Raw genomic sequence first — 19,909 nt, 5'->3', positions numbered from 1 at the left:
TAATGCATTTTTTTATTTTTATTTTCTGATAAAAACCTTAAGATTACAACATATCAAAGATTATATCTTTTTAATTCTAGAATTTTTTTTTACACATTAAGAACACAAATGTCTCTATTTCCATGCTGGGATTTTGTTGGTTTGTTTGCTTGCTTATGTATTAAAATGAGTCTTATGTAGCCCAGACTGGAGTCAAACTTCCTGTGTAGCGTAGATGGACCTTGAGCTGTTCTTCCTGCTTCTAGCTTTCAAGTGTTAGGTTTACAGGCATGAGCCTAAATGCCTAGTTTGTTTCACATTTTTTATTAATTACTTTAGGTCTATTTTTATACTAATTTTCATTATACATATAAATATATATATATCTGCATGATTATATTTAAAATTATAAAATCCAATTATATATTCTAAAATTAGAAATGAAAATATATACACAGCAATGTATAACTCACGTTATACTGTGACTTTTAAAGTAAATAAGCAAGTATGCTGTCATGGCTGCATTTAAAACTGTGGTGTTATTCTTCCTTTGCTTTCAATCAGAAATACAGTGAGCTTCAGTGCTCTGATTTTTCTCTAAGAAGTTCTGTAACAAGAAGATCCACTGGACAGAAATAAGAAAAGAAGCGAAGCCTCAGCAGCGATTAGAGTGAGGAGCTCAAGTGCCCGAGATCAGAAGGCATGATAAAGGCAACAGCTACAACGCTGCCTGCCTTTGGGAAAACACACAGAGCAACAGAAGTGCAAGTCTGTGTGCACTCGTGCCCTCGTGGACAATGTGTTTGGCCATTTAGCATGAATATGTACTGAATGTTAGAAACAACAAATACAACAGACGTGACTGATTCAAACTTCTGCCTCCTTTAGAGACAACTGTGATTAATCTGAAGGATAGGTGTATCATTTTATAAAGAAGGAGGAATGAGGGTGGTGGTGGTGGTGGTGGTGGTGGTGGTGTGTGTGTGTGTGTGTACCATTGTGCACATATATTTCCAAGTTTATCTCTGTCGTTTTAAATCTGTCTCTGTTTTCTTCCATGTCAAGACTGTCTCCTCTTACTCTCACAACTACTCTTTGTTGCCCTGTCTGTAAAGGAAATCTCAGAACCTGATATAAAGGAGAGTCACTGCAGGAATGGTTGGATTGACTTAGCTGATCAGGAAATGACTCCAGGTTCTGGAGCCAAGAATTAAAGCCTTGACATAGCTCTTCAGGGTGAGTTTGAATTTCACCAGGAGAAATCAAGAGCAAAGCACATATCTTGGATCCTGACAATTTGGTTTTACATCTCAGCCTCAGTATATCCTAGAAAATCACAGCTTAAGTTAGATTCCATGCAAAATACCCACAGTGGCTTCCATCCACTGAAGTGATTCAGAAATGACCATATTAAACTACACAGACAAAAAAATGTGTAAGACTGACTTGTGGCATCTTCTCCTCACACTATGAAAACCGAGTCCACATGCCTTAGTCACATCTATACAAGAGTGTTTTGTGTTGGTGAGCAGAATTAAATTTTCTCTCTGGCTAGTAGAAGATGCCAAGCTCCCTGAGTTCTGAAGGAGCACCTGACTCTGTTCAATAAAGAAGTGTTGATGAGTAATTAAATGCAGAATAATATGGGAAGGACTTGTACCATGAGAGCTCAAAAACGATTAAATCAGCAAATTCAGCAGTGAACAAGAGCATAATATCTTCGAGGGGAAGATAAATGAGCTCTGAGCAGGTGTTTAACCTTCAATACAAGACCACTCAAAAAAGGCCACTGTTTCTCTCTAAGTGGAGAATAGGACCCTGGTTTGGCTGGGTGTTTCTGCATCTATTTGGTCATGTGTGAAACTCAGCTTTCACCTAACGTAGCCTTTACCTACAAATAAAGCTGTTGATTCGTCTACAGCTGCTTGCTTATCTTGGTTTGACATATCTCTCATCACCTTCTCCTTCATCTCTCCACTGTCCTTGACTACCCTTGGTAAAAAACATAAGAGAAAGCTCTCTTCTGTCTTGTGAAATCATAGCAAATGTTGCACAATTACCTGTCAGTTAACTGCCCTGTTAACTGCCCCATACCTACTTGCTGTATTCAGAAAGCAATGCAGGGCTGTTGAGAACCATGAAGAAGATAACTCTCAAAGCCACAGAGTCAGCTCTTAATACACATTTCATACACATTGCTTAAATGATGAAGTGGAGATAATAGTTGCGGCTAACATAAAAAGACGAGTTTAGAAATTGCTGCTGTTTATACAACTTTCTGTGCATGTATTACAAATTACTAGGAGCAAAGTCATGATTAAGTATTCAGTTTTCATTTCTGAAGTTTTAATTTGAATAAAATGAGCAGGACAACCAATCAGTGCTAGATTAATAATAACCTCAGAAGTTAAGTACTTGTTGAATATATGGCAAGAGAAATATATAATAAATATTTTTGTCCTAGCCATGGGCTACCTCTGCTTACAGCAGTAGACAGGCATCACAGCTGGACAAAGCTAGAGTCCCAGTTGAAGGCTGCTCATCATTCCCCTGTGTGTGCTGCTACACTGAAGCAGTTAAGGGTTCAGCAGAGAGCTGCTCTCCTGAAACACATTTATGTATTAACTTTTTATTTATTGCAATTTATGCACTTTGTATCCCAGCTGTAGCCCCTCCTTCATTCCCTCCCAACCCTGCCCTCTCTCCCTCTTCTCCTCCCATGCCCCTTCCCCAATCCACTGATAGGGGAGGTCCTCCTCCCCTTTCATCTGACCCTAGCCTATCAGGTCTCATCAGGACTGTCTGCATTGTATTTCTCTGTGGCCTGGTAAGGCTGCCCAACCCACCCCACCCCCACACCAGTGGAGGTGATTAAAGAGGATTCAATATGTGATTGTTTCCTATTGTAACAAAATATATTCTTGTCCTTAACACTATGATAAAGCTATACGTAAAAGCTTAGTGGGTGAAAACCCTGACCTCATGGACCTCACAACCTAACCTCTATTCTAAGAACCCTGGTGAAAAGACAGATGTGTTCTTGTACAACTGAAATCTTACCAATACTATTGTGAAATGAGAGACAGAGACAAGAGGACTGCCTAGAAATCTGTGAGCCAGCAAGTGTGAAATACAAAGGACCACTGCAGAAACTCATGACTTCAAGGTGAAGGGTGAGAACTGACTACAGAAGATTGTCCTCTGACTTTCGCATGTTAGCTACAGAGAGAGAGAGAGAGAGAGAGAGAGAGAGAGAGAGAGAGAGAGAGAGAGAAGATAAGATAGATAGATAGATAAATAGATAGATCTACACAGAGATAATATATGTGTATATATTTAAAGACTATAATTTAAAACAGTAGAAGAGAAAGAGAACTAATATTGAGCCAGACATGAGATATAAAAAGAAGGGATCAAGTGAAGGGCCTCTTTCAGTGGGGTGTTTGCCCTGATAAAACTTTAGCACAATCCTCTTTCCATAATCATGGGCCTTTATTCAGCTCTCTTTTGATTCCTTGTCCCTGAAGTTAAGTAGTAACAAAGAGCTGAGTCTCCCCAGCTGTTACTGGATGCTGATCAGTAGCTGAGTTTTAGCCACTGTCTTTTAAAAACACAAAGATAATTAATGCAAGTCCCACAAATAAATACCTTTACATTCCTGAAATATTTCTATTAGGCTTGAGGAAGGGGTGTTATTAGAGAGATACTCTGCAAATCTTGATGAAACTATTTGCTTCTAAAACAATTTAACATTTACTAGAAAAAAAAAAGCAATGCTGATAAATTCTACTGTAGTCAGTTGTACTTTGCTTCCTTCTATAACAAAGGGTAGTTCCTCAGAACTCAGATACATATTAAGCGCGACTTCACAAATAGGTCCCACTGCTGACAGGATAATTTTGAGAAAAATATGCATTAGCAAAGAAAATTCACCCAGCATACACAAACTATACCTACATCTCACAGTGTTGTGATACCATCTGCTAAAAAAACACACATTTTGTTATCTTTTGGCATCACTGAGTTTGACTGATTACAGTAATATCCTCTCTGAAAACAGTCTGTTTTGGTCCAAATAAAAAAAATAAACAATGTGTGTGGAGGATGTGGTTGATATACAGGTATCTGTGAGTCTCCAGGTATGTGAACAGCTTGCTAATAATCCTTGTACTAGCTCTTTAGAGGAAGAATAGCATAACCATTGTTAACCATTGTTAAGCAATGAATCCCTAATTGGATAAACTGCAGTGGGGTTCTGGGTGATAGCAAGTTAATACAGGGAGGAATACACTTCTCTTGCTTACAGTTGCTTTCCCAGTGGCATTAGTGATGTGAAATTTTTACACTGTGAACCTGGACTACCTCAAATGCCTATTTGTTATAGATTTGGCCCCAGTTGGTCCGATTGGGAAGTGGTGTGATATTTAAAAGCTAGGACCTACTAGGAATTATTTGTGTGTCTGAGGCATGTCCTTTGAGTGGGCCCCAAGCCCTCTCCTCCTCCTTCTCCCATTCCTTAGTAAATAAACGGAGGAGTTTTGGCATGCCACCTGTTTCTTTCCTGTTGTTCGGCTTTACTATAGATACTGAATAAAAGGAACCAACCCAACACACACCAACACCTTTGAAGTGCTGAGCCAAATTAAAACTTTCTTTTAAATTTATTCCCTTAGGCATCAGTTACAGGAACAGGAAGCTGATAACAGACAGGGACAACTGGGGGGCAGAAAGAAACAGAGACCCGCGCTGGGTTCTAACCTTCCTAGCAGCTCCTTGAATACTGGAGGCATCTCTGCTCTGAATTTCCACCCCTACTCAACAATTCTCTGTAGTTCTCCTGTCCAGTTTTCAGAAACAGCTTCTCTATTTTGTACATTTTTCAACAGTTTCAGTGAAGGCACCATCTTGAACAGCTTCTTATATTCTGCCCATATTCAGTCACCTGACAAGATTATTTCCCAGAGTTTTACACTCTCTGTCTCCAGCAAGAAGCCTAAGTGATACACACTGTGCGATGCCTATAATCACAGTAGTTTTTTCCTGTGTTGGAGATTCTGAGTGCTTCTCCGAATGCATAAATGAGGCTCTGGAATGCATTCTGACCTTTGTGGCATGGAAGCTCTGATCCTCTTAGGCAGGAAGGGCAACAGCACCTCTTACAAGTATTTAGTTCTTCCCTGTAGACCTTGTGGAATGTATTGATTAATTTAGTCAATTAGTCCACAAAAGAGCTTTAAATTAATCATGTCCAAGACTATGAGATCAGACTTCCCAGTGCTCTGAATTTGTCATGGTGATAAAGACAGTATTCCATCTGTAATATTTAAGTATTTAAGCCCTCCAGGCTTACCTGATATCCTAATTATAGGAAAAAAAAGACTAGAGAATACAAGGAGAAAGACAGCACTAACATGAAGATGTCCTTGAGAAGTTAAAGAGTGACCAGTAATTCAAACCCAAGTACAGTGTGTGCATGTGATCAAGGATGCTTAATCAGACTTGCCCCAAGGAAGACAGACCTGTAAAAGCTTAAGCAAGAGCCCCAGCCTCCATAAGCCCAAAGCTTTTGCCTAAGAAATTAATCAGGAGAAAGAATTCTTTTCACAATGTTTAAAATGTAAACTCTTGCTGGAAAAAGAAACAAAATTTTATATACATTGATGGTCAAATATAAATACCTTCCTGTAAGTTCTTTTATAAGTTTTATTTTATTTTTATATTAATCACAGCTTGTTTACTTTGTATCCCAGCTGTAGCCCTCTCCCTCATTCCCTCCCTCCCTCATCTCTTCCCTGCCCCTTTCCAAGTCCAATGCTAGGGGAAGTCCTCCTCCCCTTCCATCTGACCTTAGCGTTCTTACGTAAGAAAAAGTTTCAGCAGAAGGAAGAACACACAAACACACACACATCCACAAAGAAAAAGATAAGAATATAATAAATAATAATAATTAAGTTAACAAATAATAATACAATTATGTCACTTGGTATGCATTTAAATAATGGAGACAATAAATAATATAAAAAGTAATCAAAAAGTCAAAGAGATTAATTTAAAAATAAAACAAAATAGTGAATAACACGGATTCCAGAACTGACAAATCAAGAGATCCTTAATAGCAATTTTCACTGCCAGGGCTACATGACCTGGAAAACGGAAAGTCTTATCATTTTGTCAGAAAGATTTTGAAGTTTGTCAATATTTAATTATATAATGTCTTCAGATGAAGAAGGGGAGGGTCCCCAGAAAGCTCAGGAATGGGAAAAAATGATCTTATAATCTATGATTCTAAAGTGTAAAAAATAATAAAGGATAGAAAAAAAAGGGCCAGAAAATAATTTTGTCATGTCTCTGCTTTTGTTAATAACTTCTATTTCCTGTTCATGCTTTTAAATGTAATATTAAGGTATTTAAATCCTTACATGATTAGCTTTTTGTAGGCTTTATCCACAAGAACTCAAAAGTAGTATGAAAGATTTTAAAGTTTTTTTAATTCTAATTTGGTGGACAAAGTTATGTTCTCTCTGTGTCTATGGGTCTATCCTCTTCCTTCCTTTCTTACCCCCATTCCTAGACTAAAGTTCTCTATGTAATGGGATGAATTTTTACTTTAGCTTTTAATAATTTCATTGAATCTGAGGTGCTTTAATACATTAGTAAACAGAAACACAAAGCTTAATAGATTTTTTTCTATTTAAATTGTTTTTGCTCCCCTTAAGTGACAAACTGAACATTCACATACCTGTAGCTTGCAAGCCTGAAGCCTGCAACAGTGCTCCAGGCAGTATCTACCTCAAACATATGTTTAGGGGATTGTTCCCAACAGGAAAGTGTGTCCAGATCCTGCTTTTTCAAGAACACGATACCAAGAATTTTTGGATAAATGTCAAAATAACCTTCAAAATAAAGACCATTTTAAAAATCCTATACTGTGTTACAGAACTGAAGGAGAAATACTATAACACTTGATGTCTATACCACCATCACCCATTTGCGTAATGTTATAACCAGCCATCAAATAGAGTGCTGATACCCAAATTACCCACTGATAGAGGCAGCAATGATTATAGTCATCCCTACACCCCATCTCCACTCACTTATATGTACCAGAATATACTGTGTGTCAGAAGAACCACCTACAAATAAATCTGATGTTGTATATCAAGAAGCAAGTAGCAAACTGGGAAGAAAATAAGACAGTTAACCCTGAATTAAATCTTGATAGTCTGTCCTGGAAGCCATTAACTTGTATTACTTGCTCACCAATAATTTATAATTTATAGCAATGAATCTCTTCAAGTTTTCATATTTTCAAATAAAGCCAACATACATGTTTCAGCAGTACTCTTTCATGTGTATTTCATTTTGAATTAAGGTCTTAGTTTTTAACTCAGCCAGGACTGGGTTTCACTTCTCTCATGTTGTGGCCCCCTGAGGAAAAAGTCCACTTTTTGAGAAGTTCTTGAACATGAGAAAGAATATATGTAAGAAGTTTTTGAACAAGAAGAATATGTTATCTTGACTGAAAAATTTACAATTGAATCTGTATTCTCTCCCTAAATTATTTTAGAGATATTTATTTATTTGTCTATTTATTCATTCATACATACATACATACATACATACATACATACATAATCCTAAACACTGTCAAACTTACCTGAAAAAATGTCAGCTATGGAAATTGCTTCCCTCTTGCTAGTGACATCACTAATAAGGTATGTCAAAAATTATTTATGTTTATATATCATTGTATTAATTTTTCTGTGTATATTTGGCAACAAATGAAAAGCAACTGTCAAGAAAATACAAAGTTGATGTTTCAGAATTAACCTGTTTAAATGTAAAAAGAATTTTACTACTCCCTCAGGCAATGCTAATTTAGGAACTAAGGATAAGAGGCTTAATTATCAAAACCAAAAAAATCAGTCAATGCATGTTCTTACTGTTATGAAATTTTGATAACTACAAAGACATATGCTGATTGTTCAGGAGTTAGCAAATTCTTACCTATCTAACCATAGAGCAAAAAATTTTAAACTGATTCAACCCTGCCTCCCACTTCTTCATTAATTACTAGCTCAGGGACCCAAAAGTGTTCTAATGAATTTTACATTAGAATCCGCAGTATGAACAGAGTATATTATCACAGCTACTAGTAAATGCATATATTGGCCCTTCCAAGCAGAATTCTGAACAGTTATGAAGAATCCAGCTGAATTTCAAATTTATTTTTATTATGCCTGAATAGAAAAAAAAATTTCATAAGAAACAAATCTCCATAAGCACCTTTCTGAGGATATTAATCTATCTTTGTACCTGATGATAACCTTAGGCTCCTATTTCTCAAAATCCAAAGGTACATGGCCTCCTGTGCTTCAGAACAAGAAAACTGCTCCCACCTACACTGACTTCTAAATGTGCAATGAATAAGTTCTAAAATCCTGCTTCTCTACTAGCATCCCACATTGTCACTAGAGAACCTGTGTGCTGACGGTATTTAGCATTAATATTTATCTTTACAACTTCACAGCTACTGTCATCTCCATAATGGCCTTTGAAATCAAAAGTTCCAGAAAACTGTTACACAAACAAACAAACAAACAAAAAACAGGGTACCAGCACCATCGCAGCTCAAAGAGAGAGTACAGCTACAGAACCACATAGAGAGCTGATATATATATATATATATATATATGTGTATATATATAATTTTTTCAAACCTCATGTTAAAATCGAGCATCATGTACTGAGCATTAGTGACCGAGCCATGATATATTGAATGACACACTGTTTTTAGCAGAAAGGATATAAAGCAAATAATTACTGCCTGATAAGGCCATATTGATCAAAGTAAGCACACTGTTAAATCTGAAGACTAGGTGGAAACACAACAAACTCCAAGTTGGAAAGTTGTGTACAGGCTGCTCGTGATTATGATTCACCACATTGCACACTGCTTAGGATCAGCACATGCGTGTTAGCAGGATGTGAACGCAGGATACTAAGAAGCTTCTTTATGCCCAGGAACCTAGAGTGGTGATCTCTGGCCTCCAGTTCCTCTCTCAGAACGCTTGTCCCCTCTCTCATCAGCAGGTTTGCTAACCAACACACCACCTCTTCTGCAGAGAGAATGTGCCACTGTTCAAATCTCTTACATTGCCTATGTGTACCTGTTTGTTTGTCCTTATTATTCAGAGTTAAAAACAAACAAGCAAACAAACACTCTACTGTCAATAGCTCCCCACGGCTGGAACCCAGGTATAGTATACTTACTATTAACACAGCTTTGTGTTCTCCTAAGTGTGATAGTCCATTAACAACATAGGTCACCAGTGGGGACTAATTTTGGCCCTATCTAAGTTAATGACAGCACTCAAGAATTCCACGGGTAGCAAAGCTACTTATTGGTTTAGTCTCATCATCTTACATTATCTTAAAACATCTTATTTTCTTGCTACCAGCGCTTAGATTGCAAAGACTTTCTATTTCAATTATGTCAATGTTTAAACATTAAAATTCACCACAATGAAACAAATACCAAATATCTGAACACGTTACTCTTCAGCTGTTTGCACATTTTGTTCACATTTTCCAAGGAACTCAGAATTCTCAAAGAAATCTCCTTAACTCCTTCACTGCTGTGCACCAAGATCCAATGCTGCAAGCAATCTGTGGATTATAATGATCAAAGAGTTCTAGAGAATCTTTAACTGTTTGAAGGGAGGACAGCTTTTATGCTTTTCCCACAAACTGCAGCAAGCAGCAGGAAGGGGGAAACCCTTCACACAATTGTTTCTTTTTCTTCTTTCTTTTTTCTTTTTAATCATAGACGCTGTTTCCTTAGACCGAGGCACAGCTAATAGTGGTGCTGCCAGCAGGACATAAAAGATACATTCAGACAATGGAGTTCAACCCCCCTCCCTAGATCAGAGCTGCGTGCCTCATGTCTTTAAGAGCAGGAATGTCAGAGACTGCATTTTATTGACAGCATTAGAGAAAAAAAAAAAAAAACCCACACACACAACAAAGAAATAGTGAGCATTTTCTACTCTGATTCAACTCCGTTACCATGCTCTGCCTGCCTTGACTTGAAAAAAAATAAAAAATAATAAGTCATTACCTGTATGAAGAGAACCTGTTAATAGCCTGAGAAGGTACTGGGCAAATTTCAATATTTCACGTTTACACCGTTTTCTACAGCCGCTCATCTTAAGCAACAAGGTATTCCTCTGAGTTGAGTAGAAGTCTTTGCCAATAGAAAAGGGGGGAAAAAGGCGGCTTCTGAGGGGAAACTTCTGTCTCAGTTTATGTGTCGGGCTGCCTTACAACTCCTGGGGAATTAGCTGTGAGTGCCTGAGTCAGAAGGTACAGCAGCCAGTGCAGACGCTTGAGTAGCGGGGCACTGGGAAAGCGCTACCTCTCAGGACCGGTCACCAAGTTCTTCTGTGGCAACAGCAAGCCGCTGCTTCACACTTGTAGTAACCCAGCTATGGTGCATCTCGGCATCCTCTCTCCTGAAGCACTTGCAACCTCACGGACCATGCCGAGGGAGGCGGGGCCGGCGATGCCAGCTCATCAATGAATCAGCATGTAAGCAGGTGAGCAGACAGACGACAGGTCACTGGGGCTGAAGCCTTTTGGAAACCAATAAGAGATCAGGCTAAACAATCAGGCCTGCTGGGGAGGAAACTCTGGGTCCAAGGGTGTCCAAAATGCTTCTAAATTATAAAAGAGATTGGAAAGGGACTGCCTGAGGCCAGAACTCAGACTGTTCCCGTATCCAGTGGTGATCCTATTCAGAGCGTATAGATGGAAGCCCACTCTGACTCTCCTCAGAGTTGAACATTTACCAGAAGAATGAAGCAATACTGCTATGCCACAAATAGATATATTCCAGCCCACGGGGTCCGAGATAGAAAACAAGCTGATGCCGGAAACTGGCTAATATTTCTGCACTCTCCGGGCTCGGGTATTTTGGAATCAGAAGTCACTATCTGCTCTCAAACACCTGTGTTTACACCCAGGTTTGAATAGTAACAGTTGTGAAGTCCTGTACTTTGTCCTTAGGCAACAGAACCCCAAAAGCTAACTTGCTTCATTGTGCTAAAAGCAGGAACTGCCTCAGTTTCTTCTCCTTTTCTTCTTCAAAGGCAGATACAAGCTGTCATTTCCCCTACAGACTGGTTTAAATTAGGAGAACAACCTCAGGGACTTGCTATCTGCAAAGGGCACTTTTGTACTGAGAGTGGCGCTGCACAGACAGTTTGTTATAAATGTCTGAAAGCCAGATGCTTGCATCTGTGAAAGTATCCACTATTTCAGAATTATTTGGGGCTTTGCATAGTTTCTCCGGTTGTTTTACATTCTTAATACTCCCAGGGCTTTTGGTTATTTTTACTGGCTCTATGCAAATATAAATGTTGGCACTATGAGACTTAGTACGTAAAGGAAATTCAAACTCCTTGTTGTAAAAGGCTCTCTACTCCCATTTTTGACACATGTAACCAACAGTCCTATTTTGACCTAGTATTTTTCAATAATGCTCTGCATGAGATGACGTTCTTGTACAATAAAAAAAAAGTGTGTTTTGAAATCTGAGCCATAGACATTTAAGTGGTGACTGGTCCCCTCTACAGTTCTCCCATCAACACCCACAGTCTCAATGATTTACCCACTGAAATGGTTAATGAAGAAGCATACTTTCCAGGAATTTTTAAAAATTCAGTTGAACTTGTTTAAAATAAAGCTATATTCACATATGGAGGTTAACAAAATGCTTTTTAACATTTTTCTTCCATATGCATGGCATTTCTGACAATGTCTGGCATAGAAAAGAAAAGTATACTAATATACATCAATATATATATATACATACATTTGAATAATGATATAAATAAAGCCTCATTGTTTTATCTGTGAAGTTAATATGTATGTGTGGTGTTCTTCAGTTGGAGGGTTAAAAAGATGCAGTACAGATGATATTAAGCACAGCACATATATGCATTTGTCTACTGGGTTTAGATGTGGAGCAGCTTAACAGACATGGCTTCAAGCTGGACACACAGTAGTAAGAAGGGGAACGACATTGATCCTATGGCACCTGTACCTCAGCATAGTGAGGAAGATATAAACAATAAGCAAGAACACATCACATATGGGTAACTGCTGAATTAGAGCAGCGGCATAGGAAAGACATAAATAAAAAAGGAAAGCTAGTGTATAAAATAGAAGAGGGAGTCAACCACGAAGAACTATCAAGGGCATAGGAGGCAGAGAGAACAGCTTTGGTGCAATGACCCTCAGCTGGGCATGAGATCAGCATCCTTAAAAGATAGCAGGCAAGGCACATATGTTTGCTAGAGTACACTGACTCAGGAGACATCGCAGGAGTAAGACAGGGACAACAGTACTTGAACCCAGTCCATCACCAGGAAAAGTTGAATCATCTGTCTGTTAAGTAAAGATGACCTGCAATGGAGCTAGAGAAGAACAAATACTGGTAGAGACAGCACCTTGGTCCAGGAGAGAAATAATGGAGGGATGCATGGCCTGCCCTGGGGATAAAGCTGGTTTGTTTCTGAATATACAAGGAAACAGGATTAATGGGGTTTGGTTCATTGACTAGAGACATAAAAGAAAGAGAGTTAAGGGTGACTTAATTGGGATTTAAATAATTAGTGGGGACATTCAATGAACTGTCAAAATGCTATCCTATGCAATTAAAATATACATGGTTGTTTGAATTTTTAGGTTTTTAGAAAATTCCAATTTTTTTTCTAAAATTCCCACTACTATTTATTTTTCTCTACATCCTCACCAATATTTGTCTTTCATTTTTATAATAGCCATTCTAACAGTTGTACAATATGTGATTCCAATTTGCTTGTTCCTGGTGACTAGTGATACAGAGCAACTTTTCACAAGTCTTTGGATCATATGCAAGCTCTTTTTCAAAAAAACAAAAAGTCTATTTAAGGGAGTTTCTCATTTTTAATTGGAATAGATTCCTGTTATTGTGATGTACAAAGAATATCATATCAGATGTACATATTTTCTCCAAATCTATGGACTTCATCTCTCTTCTCATAACTGTTTCTTTGGCTTTGCCAGAACTTTTTAGTTTGATTTTTTTTTTTTTTTGCTTTTGATATCTGCATGTTTGAAGTCCAATGTAGGAAATTATCACCCAGACCAAAGCTCTACTACTTTTCTTATACATTGCCCTCTAAGATATTTTAGTTCTAGACCTTAGTTTTAGGCTTTAATTCATTTTTATTTAAAATATTGAGGGACAGATTTTACTGTCATGCACAAGTATCTACTGTTTTTCAATATTGTTTGTTGAAGAGAATATATATCCTGAATTATGTGTTATTGTACCTTTCTCAAAATCAGGCTCAGGACAACATTTAAAAAAATTAAAATTAACACATCTCAAATAGATTGTTCGTCACAGGTCATTCTAGCACAGTTTATAATGTTCCAGATGTGCATATATGGGGGGTATTAAGTGGTGAATGGTTAAAACTTAACATATATAATTTAAAAAATATTCAACCTTAAAAAATAAGGAAATTTTTTCATTTTTGACAATATGGATGAACCTGGATGATATTAACATAATGAAGGAGGAAAAAGGAAGGCCACTACTGTTTGTTCTTACTTTATGTGAAAGCTAAGCATATTCAACTTATATATGCAAAAATCAGAATAGTGATTACAAGAGGCTGAGGGTTAGGGGTGGAGCCCCAGGAAATTGTGGTCAAAGCAAAAAGTTTCAGTTAATTAGGAAAAAGGTTTTATGGTTGAATTACTTAGCATGATAACCAAAGACATTGACTTTTACATTTCAAAATTGCTGACCTGATTTAAAATACTCTTATCATGATAAATAAGTGGAATCACTTAGAAATACATATTAACTGGATGATCTAATTTTATATATACACATTACATCATTCTCTAAATACACTTGAATTTATGTATCAATCAAAATTTTTAAAGTAAAAAAAAAGAGTAAGATTTATAGGAATCTTTGAAATTAAGAAAAGGAAAGGTTCTACTTTGAACACATTTTAAATTGCAATAGCTCAAATTTACTCTGAAGTGAAGAATATATTTTAAATTTAATTTGTTTCATTTTAAATATTTATAAAAATGGCATTTATTGTTACAGATCCTCCAGATGTTAAAGGTGTAAGGGCCTAGATATTATTTAGCTAGTTTTCAATAACAGATATGAGAGAGAGCAGGTGGCTTAAACAATGCACATTTATTTCTGGATGTTCCAGAGATAAGAAGGCCCACATCAGTATGCTCATCTTCAGAGCATGGTGAGGCCTCTCTCCTTGATTTGTGAAGTGAAGACTTCCTACTGTATGCACTTGTGGGGAAGAGAGCAAGTTCTAGATTCTAGTTCACCTTGCTTTTACAGAGACACCAGTGTTCATCACAAGACTGTACCTTTACTGCCTACATTTCTCTCTATTAAGAGCACTAAGACTATTGATTGAACTCTCACTTTCTAAACCTAATTGCCTCCCAAACCCTAATTTCACACAATCACACTCTGGGTTACTTCCTTCGTATGTACCTAGAAGAACACACACATACACCCACACACACAAATACACACCCACATCAGAGAATAAAATAAATTACTGTAAAATGCAATAAGACATCTTTGACAGGATGGACTATTTCTTTAAGAAACATAACAAAACTTACCTTGCAGGATTGGTAGGGAGAGGAGCACCAGTACAACAGAAAAAAAACTTTCAGAATTGAAAACCATTCAATTCTGAACAGCTGAGTTTTTGAAAAAACTATAATAGGTGTTCAGAGAATGAAAGTCACCTTTTAGGGTACCAATGTGAGGCATCAGAGCAGTCCAGATCCATACACAAAATAGACCTAGATCAAATTCCTGTGTCTTGTAAAAAATTAGTTTATAATTAATAATAAATTTAAATGTTAACTGTAAAGCTATGGAATTTCAGAAAGCCAGGCAATAGGGTGTGTGCCTTAAATTCAAGCACTGGGGAAGATAAAATAGAAAAATTCCTACAGGGAACCTTATGAAAGAAGGGAGAGATAGAAAGACCCGGAGGGGATAGGTGCACCACAAGGAGACCAACAAAGCCAAAAAAAAAAAAAAAATGGGCCTAGGACAGCCTGCAGAGACCAATACTCCACCCAATGACCATGCATGGAGAGGACCTTGACCCCCTATTCAGAGCAAGCCCATAGGCTACTCAGTTTCCAAGTGGGCTCCCTAGTAAGGGAACAGGGGCTGTCTCTGACATGAACTGAGTGGCAGGCTCTTCGATCACCTCCCCCTGAGGGTGGGGCACCCTTGCCAGGCCACAGAGGAAGATGGTGCAGCCAGCCTTGAGGAGATATGATAAGCTAGGGTCAGATAGAAGGGGAGTACATCCTCCCCTATCAGTGGACTAGGGAAAGAGCATAGGGGGAGTTTAGGGAGAGTTGATGAGACTAGGAGGAGATGAGGGAGGGAGCCACAACTGGGATACAATGTGAATAAACTAAGTGTGATAAATAATAGGAAGGAAGGAAGAAAGAAAGGAAGGAAGAAGGAAGGAAGGAAGGAAGGAAGGAAGGAAGGAAGGAAGGAAGGAAGGGAAGGAAGGAAGGAAGGAGAGAAAGAAAGAAAGAAAGAAAGAAAGAAAGAAAGAAAGAAAGAAAGAAAGAAAGAAAAATAAAATAGAATTCAAGGTCATCCAGGGCAAAATGGTGAGTTCCAGGTCACCCTGGGATAACAAGTATAATTCTGATTCTAAAAGCAAAAAAAATAAACAAGGTTTTAATTAAAAAAAAATGAATCTGAAGAATCACTTCAGCAATTAGTTTAAAGTAACTAGGCAAAGTAATTAGGCAGAGAAATCTGAAGCTTTTCAACAAATATGTGACTCTTAAAAGGGGAAACTGAAAATTAGATATCATCAATTTTTAACACTTCCTTTATTAAAAATTTTCACAAGAAGATAAAAGACAAGATACAGAGCATAGATAAATATTTGCCATATACATTCCTGATAAAAATTAGTATTTACAATATATTGAGAACTTCAAAAATCAGTAAGGTAAAAGCACAAAATCTAATTTGAATATGAGCAGAAACTGCAGATGTTTTTCACCAAAAAGGCAATACAGGTGATAAATAAGCACATGACAATATATTCCATATTATTATGATTGAACTGCCAAGTAACATTGCAATAGAAATACCATAATATTTTTATTAAAATGTCTAGGAAAAAAGCTGAGACAAAAGCAAAGGTTGGCAGGATGCAGCTAAACTTGATAGCTCATTCAATGACAAATGAGATGTAAGATGATAGAGCCATTCTGAAAAGCAACCTGGTAGGTCTTAGAATTCTGAATGAAGAGCCAAAAAAAAAAAAAAGAAAAAAGAAAAAAAAATAAAGTAACAATTGTATTCTTCAGCATTTTCCATAAAAATTGAAATGTATTTGTAGTTTTATTTTTGAGAGTATAATATACATTTCCCTCTTTTCTTTCTTCTCTACCAAAACTCACAAATAACCCTCCTTCCTCTCTTTCAAATTTATGGCCTCCTTTTCTCATTAATTTTTATTATATGCATATATGTATATACATATGTGTCCCTAAGTACAACCTGTTCAGTCTGTATAATGTTTTCAGGACTAACCATCTGGTATTGAATACCCTGTTGGTATGCATTTCTGGGAAGAAGACTATTTCTCCCAATATCATTACTTATTTTATGCATAATTTTCACACAGATGGATTTTCCTTGTTGTCATCCAATCCTGGAGTATCGTTTGGATAAAATTTCTTATGTGGAAAGATAATTCCAGCTATGAAATATCAAAGGGGTGGCCATCTAGAATTTACATGTAGTTTCTTTATCTGCATGTGCAATTTTATGTTATTGCTGGACAGTAAGTCAATAACCTACAAATAATTTTAGTGGAAAGTCTCAAAATAGACCTTCTGTGATATTTTACTTTTCACTTTGCAGCACAGATTCCCAGCATAATCACCCTTCCTCTGGAGATGGCAATAACACATTGCCTATGGGAGACATGCCTAAAGAGTATGTAGGGAAAATATTGTTGTTTATTCCTATGCTCAGGGAAAACACAAAACATAATTGGGAAGATGAACTTTAAATGTTAGAAAATAAGAAAATAAAAACAAAAATTAGAAAATTAAAAAATGTTAGCTCATTTGAATTAAACATAACTACTATGTACAATAAATTAAGTGTACTCTGTCAGTGATAAGCTATTGCCCTTAATTTTTCTGAGATGTTTCACCAAATTCTCTGTAACTGGCACAGAGAATTGAGGGAACAGCATAATAACACATATGTTCAGGCTTTACCACTTAGCACCCTGGGAATGTGGTACAGAAACTACTAACAATTCTTACATTAGAGTTACAACTAAATTTGATCTGGAGGGAATTCACACTCACCAGCTCACCATGTGATAAGAATGATATAAATTGTAGGTCCTGTGTTTACTAACTCCTGATAACTCCTGATCTTACTAAATTAGGGGTGAGGGGACTTTAAAGTATGTGTATCATTCAAGATATATTTCTTTTAATTGCTTTTGAAGAATTCTTTTTTTTTCTGATATATCTTTCAGAGAAGACCAAATCCAAGAAAAACAAACCATAATTGCACTTAGGTGACTTCTCCATTGCTTTTTAGAATGGAAAACAAGATCTGTTGGCTTCTCTTCAAGGATAGAAGAGCCCGGGAGATTCCTTCTTGTCACAGTGTGCTCTTGCTCCCAGGTCAGCTTCTCTCGACACATCTCAGTGTATTCTGTGTATCTCAGTGGGAGTGGATATTGTTATGCTTTTGAAATTGTCACAAGACACAAAAATTAAACATGTGCTGTGTGGAAATAGCACTCCATGGGGCTGCAAGGAGAAACAGAACAGAGCCTTGCGGCAAAGTCACAGGCTGTGAAAGTGGGTCTTGAAAAAATAGCAGAGTAGCTGCTGTCCATTAGAGAAGAATGTCCCCATGCCAGGTCCATTATTATTCTGGAAACACCACTAGTCACCTACTTCAGTGAATAAAGAGCAAGCCAACACACTGTGACTGCTCATATCAACTTTAGTGACAGCTCTGTGAACACAAAGCAAGTCAAAATCACACCTTCAACCAGGGAAGGCTACTTTAGCATGCACAGGTCAAATTTTTCAAAAATGTTTTCTAGGCAGGGCCTAAAGCACATATGATAGTTTCTGCCATAACTAATGTCTCCCAAAGAAGACTAAGTCTTTAGGAGAGATGAGGACTCTGTCTCACCTTAGTTTTAAAAAGACAGTGCATAGAAAAATAACCACTTATAAATAGATTCACAGAAATACCAGGTACAAATTCCAATTCCAAAGACACAAACAAAAACCAACAAACAACCTCACTCCCCCCCACACACACACTCACACATACATCAAATGATGAAGAAGTAAAACACATTCTACAAAATGAGGTTGAAGTATATTTTTGTACTGTGTTCAGGAGGGGGAACCATTGTCATCACACAAGTGTTCCCAGAAAAATCAAAGCACCAACAGATCGGAGACACAGAAAATTGCAACTACGCACATCTAGAGTAGAGTCTTCCTCATAGGGACCTCACGCCCCCACGTGAGGGGGGAGAATATTTAGATACAGATATTCTAAAGACTTTGTGTTACTGCTATTGGAGCTAGGGGGGTAATGTGTTTTGCAAACAGAGAGTGCTGGGCATAAGATAGCTGCATGCATTGTACCTACAGAGAACCTAAAATGATGCTAAAGAGTCACACCCATCTCAAAGATAGGTGGCAAATGGACCTGGAAAATAATTTCAGTGTCAGCCTGAAAAATTTAAAGAGAATACAGGCTGAAAGAGCAATAGAAGAAGGAGAGCTAAGTTGTTTTGTTTTTTTTTCCCCCATGGGTTCACATTTAGATATTAAGATAGATCATCTAAATGTCTTCCTCAATGCAGTATTTCACAAAACAAGTTTGAAATGTATCCTGTTGTAATGTATAGCAATTCTTTTCTTCATGGGATTTCCTTTTTTGCTGGGTAATACAGAAGAAGAAACCAGAGTTCTAATCTATTTCCTTGAATTAAGTACCAAACTGTTTACCTTAACCCAGATTCATTACTATATGTTTAAGAAACTACATGGTCTCAAGCCTGACAAATGTAATTACTTGAAGTCTTAAAACAATGTTCAATGACCGTGAAAAAATCTTAACCAATTTCAGATATCTCAGAAATACTAAAAATACCCAAATTTCCAGAATTCTTGGACCCCATATTTGATAGACTTACTTGGAATTTCTTGACATAGGGTAGAGAAGATTATTAATTTCTTAGTCCCAAATTCTTATAAAACACAATTTTGATCATCAAAGTGACCTATAACAGCCACCCACAAGGAATGAAAAAGCCATGATGTAAGCTAAAGTGCACATATCCAAGGTTCAATAAAAGTCCATTTAACCCACTGATTATTCCTCCTAAAGCCACCTGCAGGACCAAGAGTTTGAGGTGCAGTACTGATAAAGAATCGCCAGCCTTCTACTTCAAAAACAAACTCCAAGGAAAGCCTCCTTTGCCGTTGGCATCAAAGGCGATCAATGGGCAGCTTTCAGACAATCTGGATGCTGATTTGGCTTCAAGAGAAGTCATCGGCCATTCTCATCCTGTGATGCTGCCTACTCTATTCAAACAGAGTACACTCATAGGAAGTGGAGGCCCTGACTTTCTCTTTTGATTGGAATGGCTGGTGATTTCAAAACATTTAGGCTTAGGATTCAGCAAGATGTTCACATCCCTTACTCTGCAAATTTTTTGAATATTAGTTTTTTTATTATTGTTATGTTATAGACACAGATATTCTTGGA

At 37.2% G+C, this 19,909-nt stretch overlaps 1 protein-coding gene and 1 long non-coding RNA gene across 5 annotated transcripts in view; one reads left to right on the top strand and one right to left on the bottom strand.

Annotated features, from left to right (window-relative positions):
* The window catches only part of Kcnip4 (potassium voltage-gated channel interacting protein 4), a 1,134,333-nt gene that overhangs the window by 883,607 nt on the left and 230,817 nt on the right, over nucleotides 1–19,909 (bottom strand). Inside the window, exon 1 of one of the 3 annotated variants that reach the window (XM_060365336.1) lies at nucleotides 10,100–10,484. The exons of the other annotated variants lie outside the window; for them this stretch is intronic. Coding sequence (XP_060221319.1) covers nucleotides 10,100–10,187 — 88 coding nt within the window. The 5' untranslated portion in view covers nucleotides 10,188–10,484. Of the gene's footprint in view, nucleotides 1–10,099; nucleotides 10,485–19,909 lie in introns of those variants that run through there. 3 annotated transcript variants of the gene reach the window in all.
* The window catches only part of LOC132646790 (uncharacterized), a 61,967-nt gene continuing 52,497 nt past the window's right edge, over nucleotides 10,440–19,909 (top strand). For both annotated transcript variants that reach the window (XR_009585045.1, XR_009585044.1), the window contains exons 1-2: nucleotides 10,440–10,577; nucleotides 17,705–17,790. This is a non-coding gene — a long non-coding RNA (uncharacterized LOC132646790). The remainder of the gene's footprint in view (nucleotides 10,578–17,704; nucleotides 17,791–19,909) is intronic.

The sequence above is a fragment of the Meriones unguiculatus genome, chromosome 12 (genome assembly GCF_030254825.1).
Source record: "Meriones unguiculatus strain TT.TT164.6M chromosome 12, Bangor_MerUng_6.1, whole genome shotgun sequence".
NCBI lineage: Eukaryota > Metazoa > Chordata > Mammalia > Rodentia > Muridae > Meriones > Meriones unguiculatus.
The sequence above is the reverse complement of the archived record's forward strand: the minus strand, read 5'-3'. Positions and strand labels throughout refer to the sequence as shown.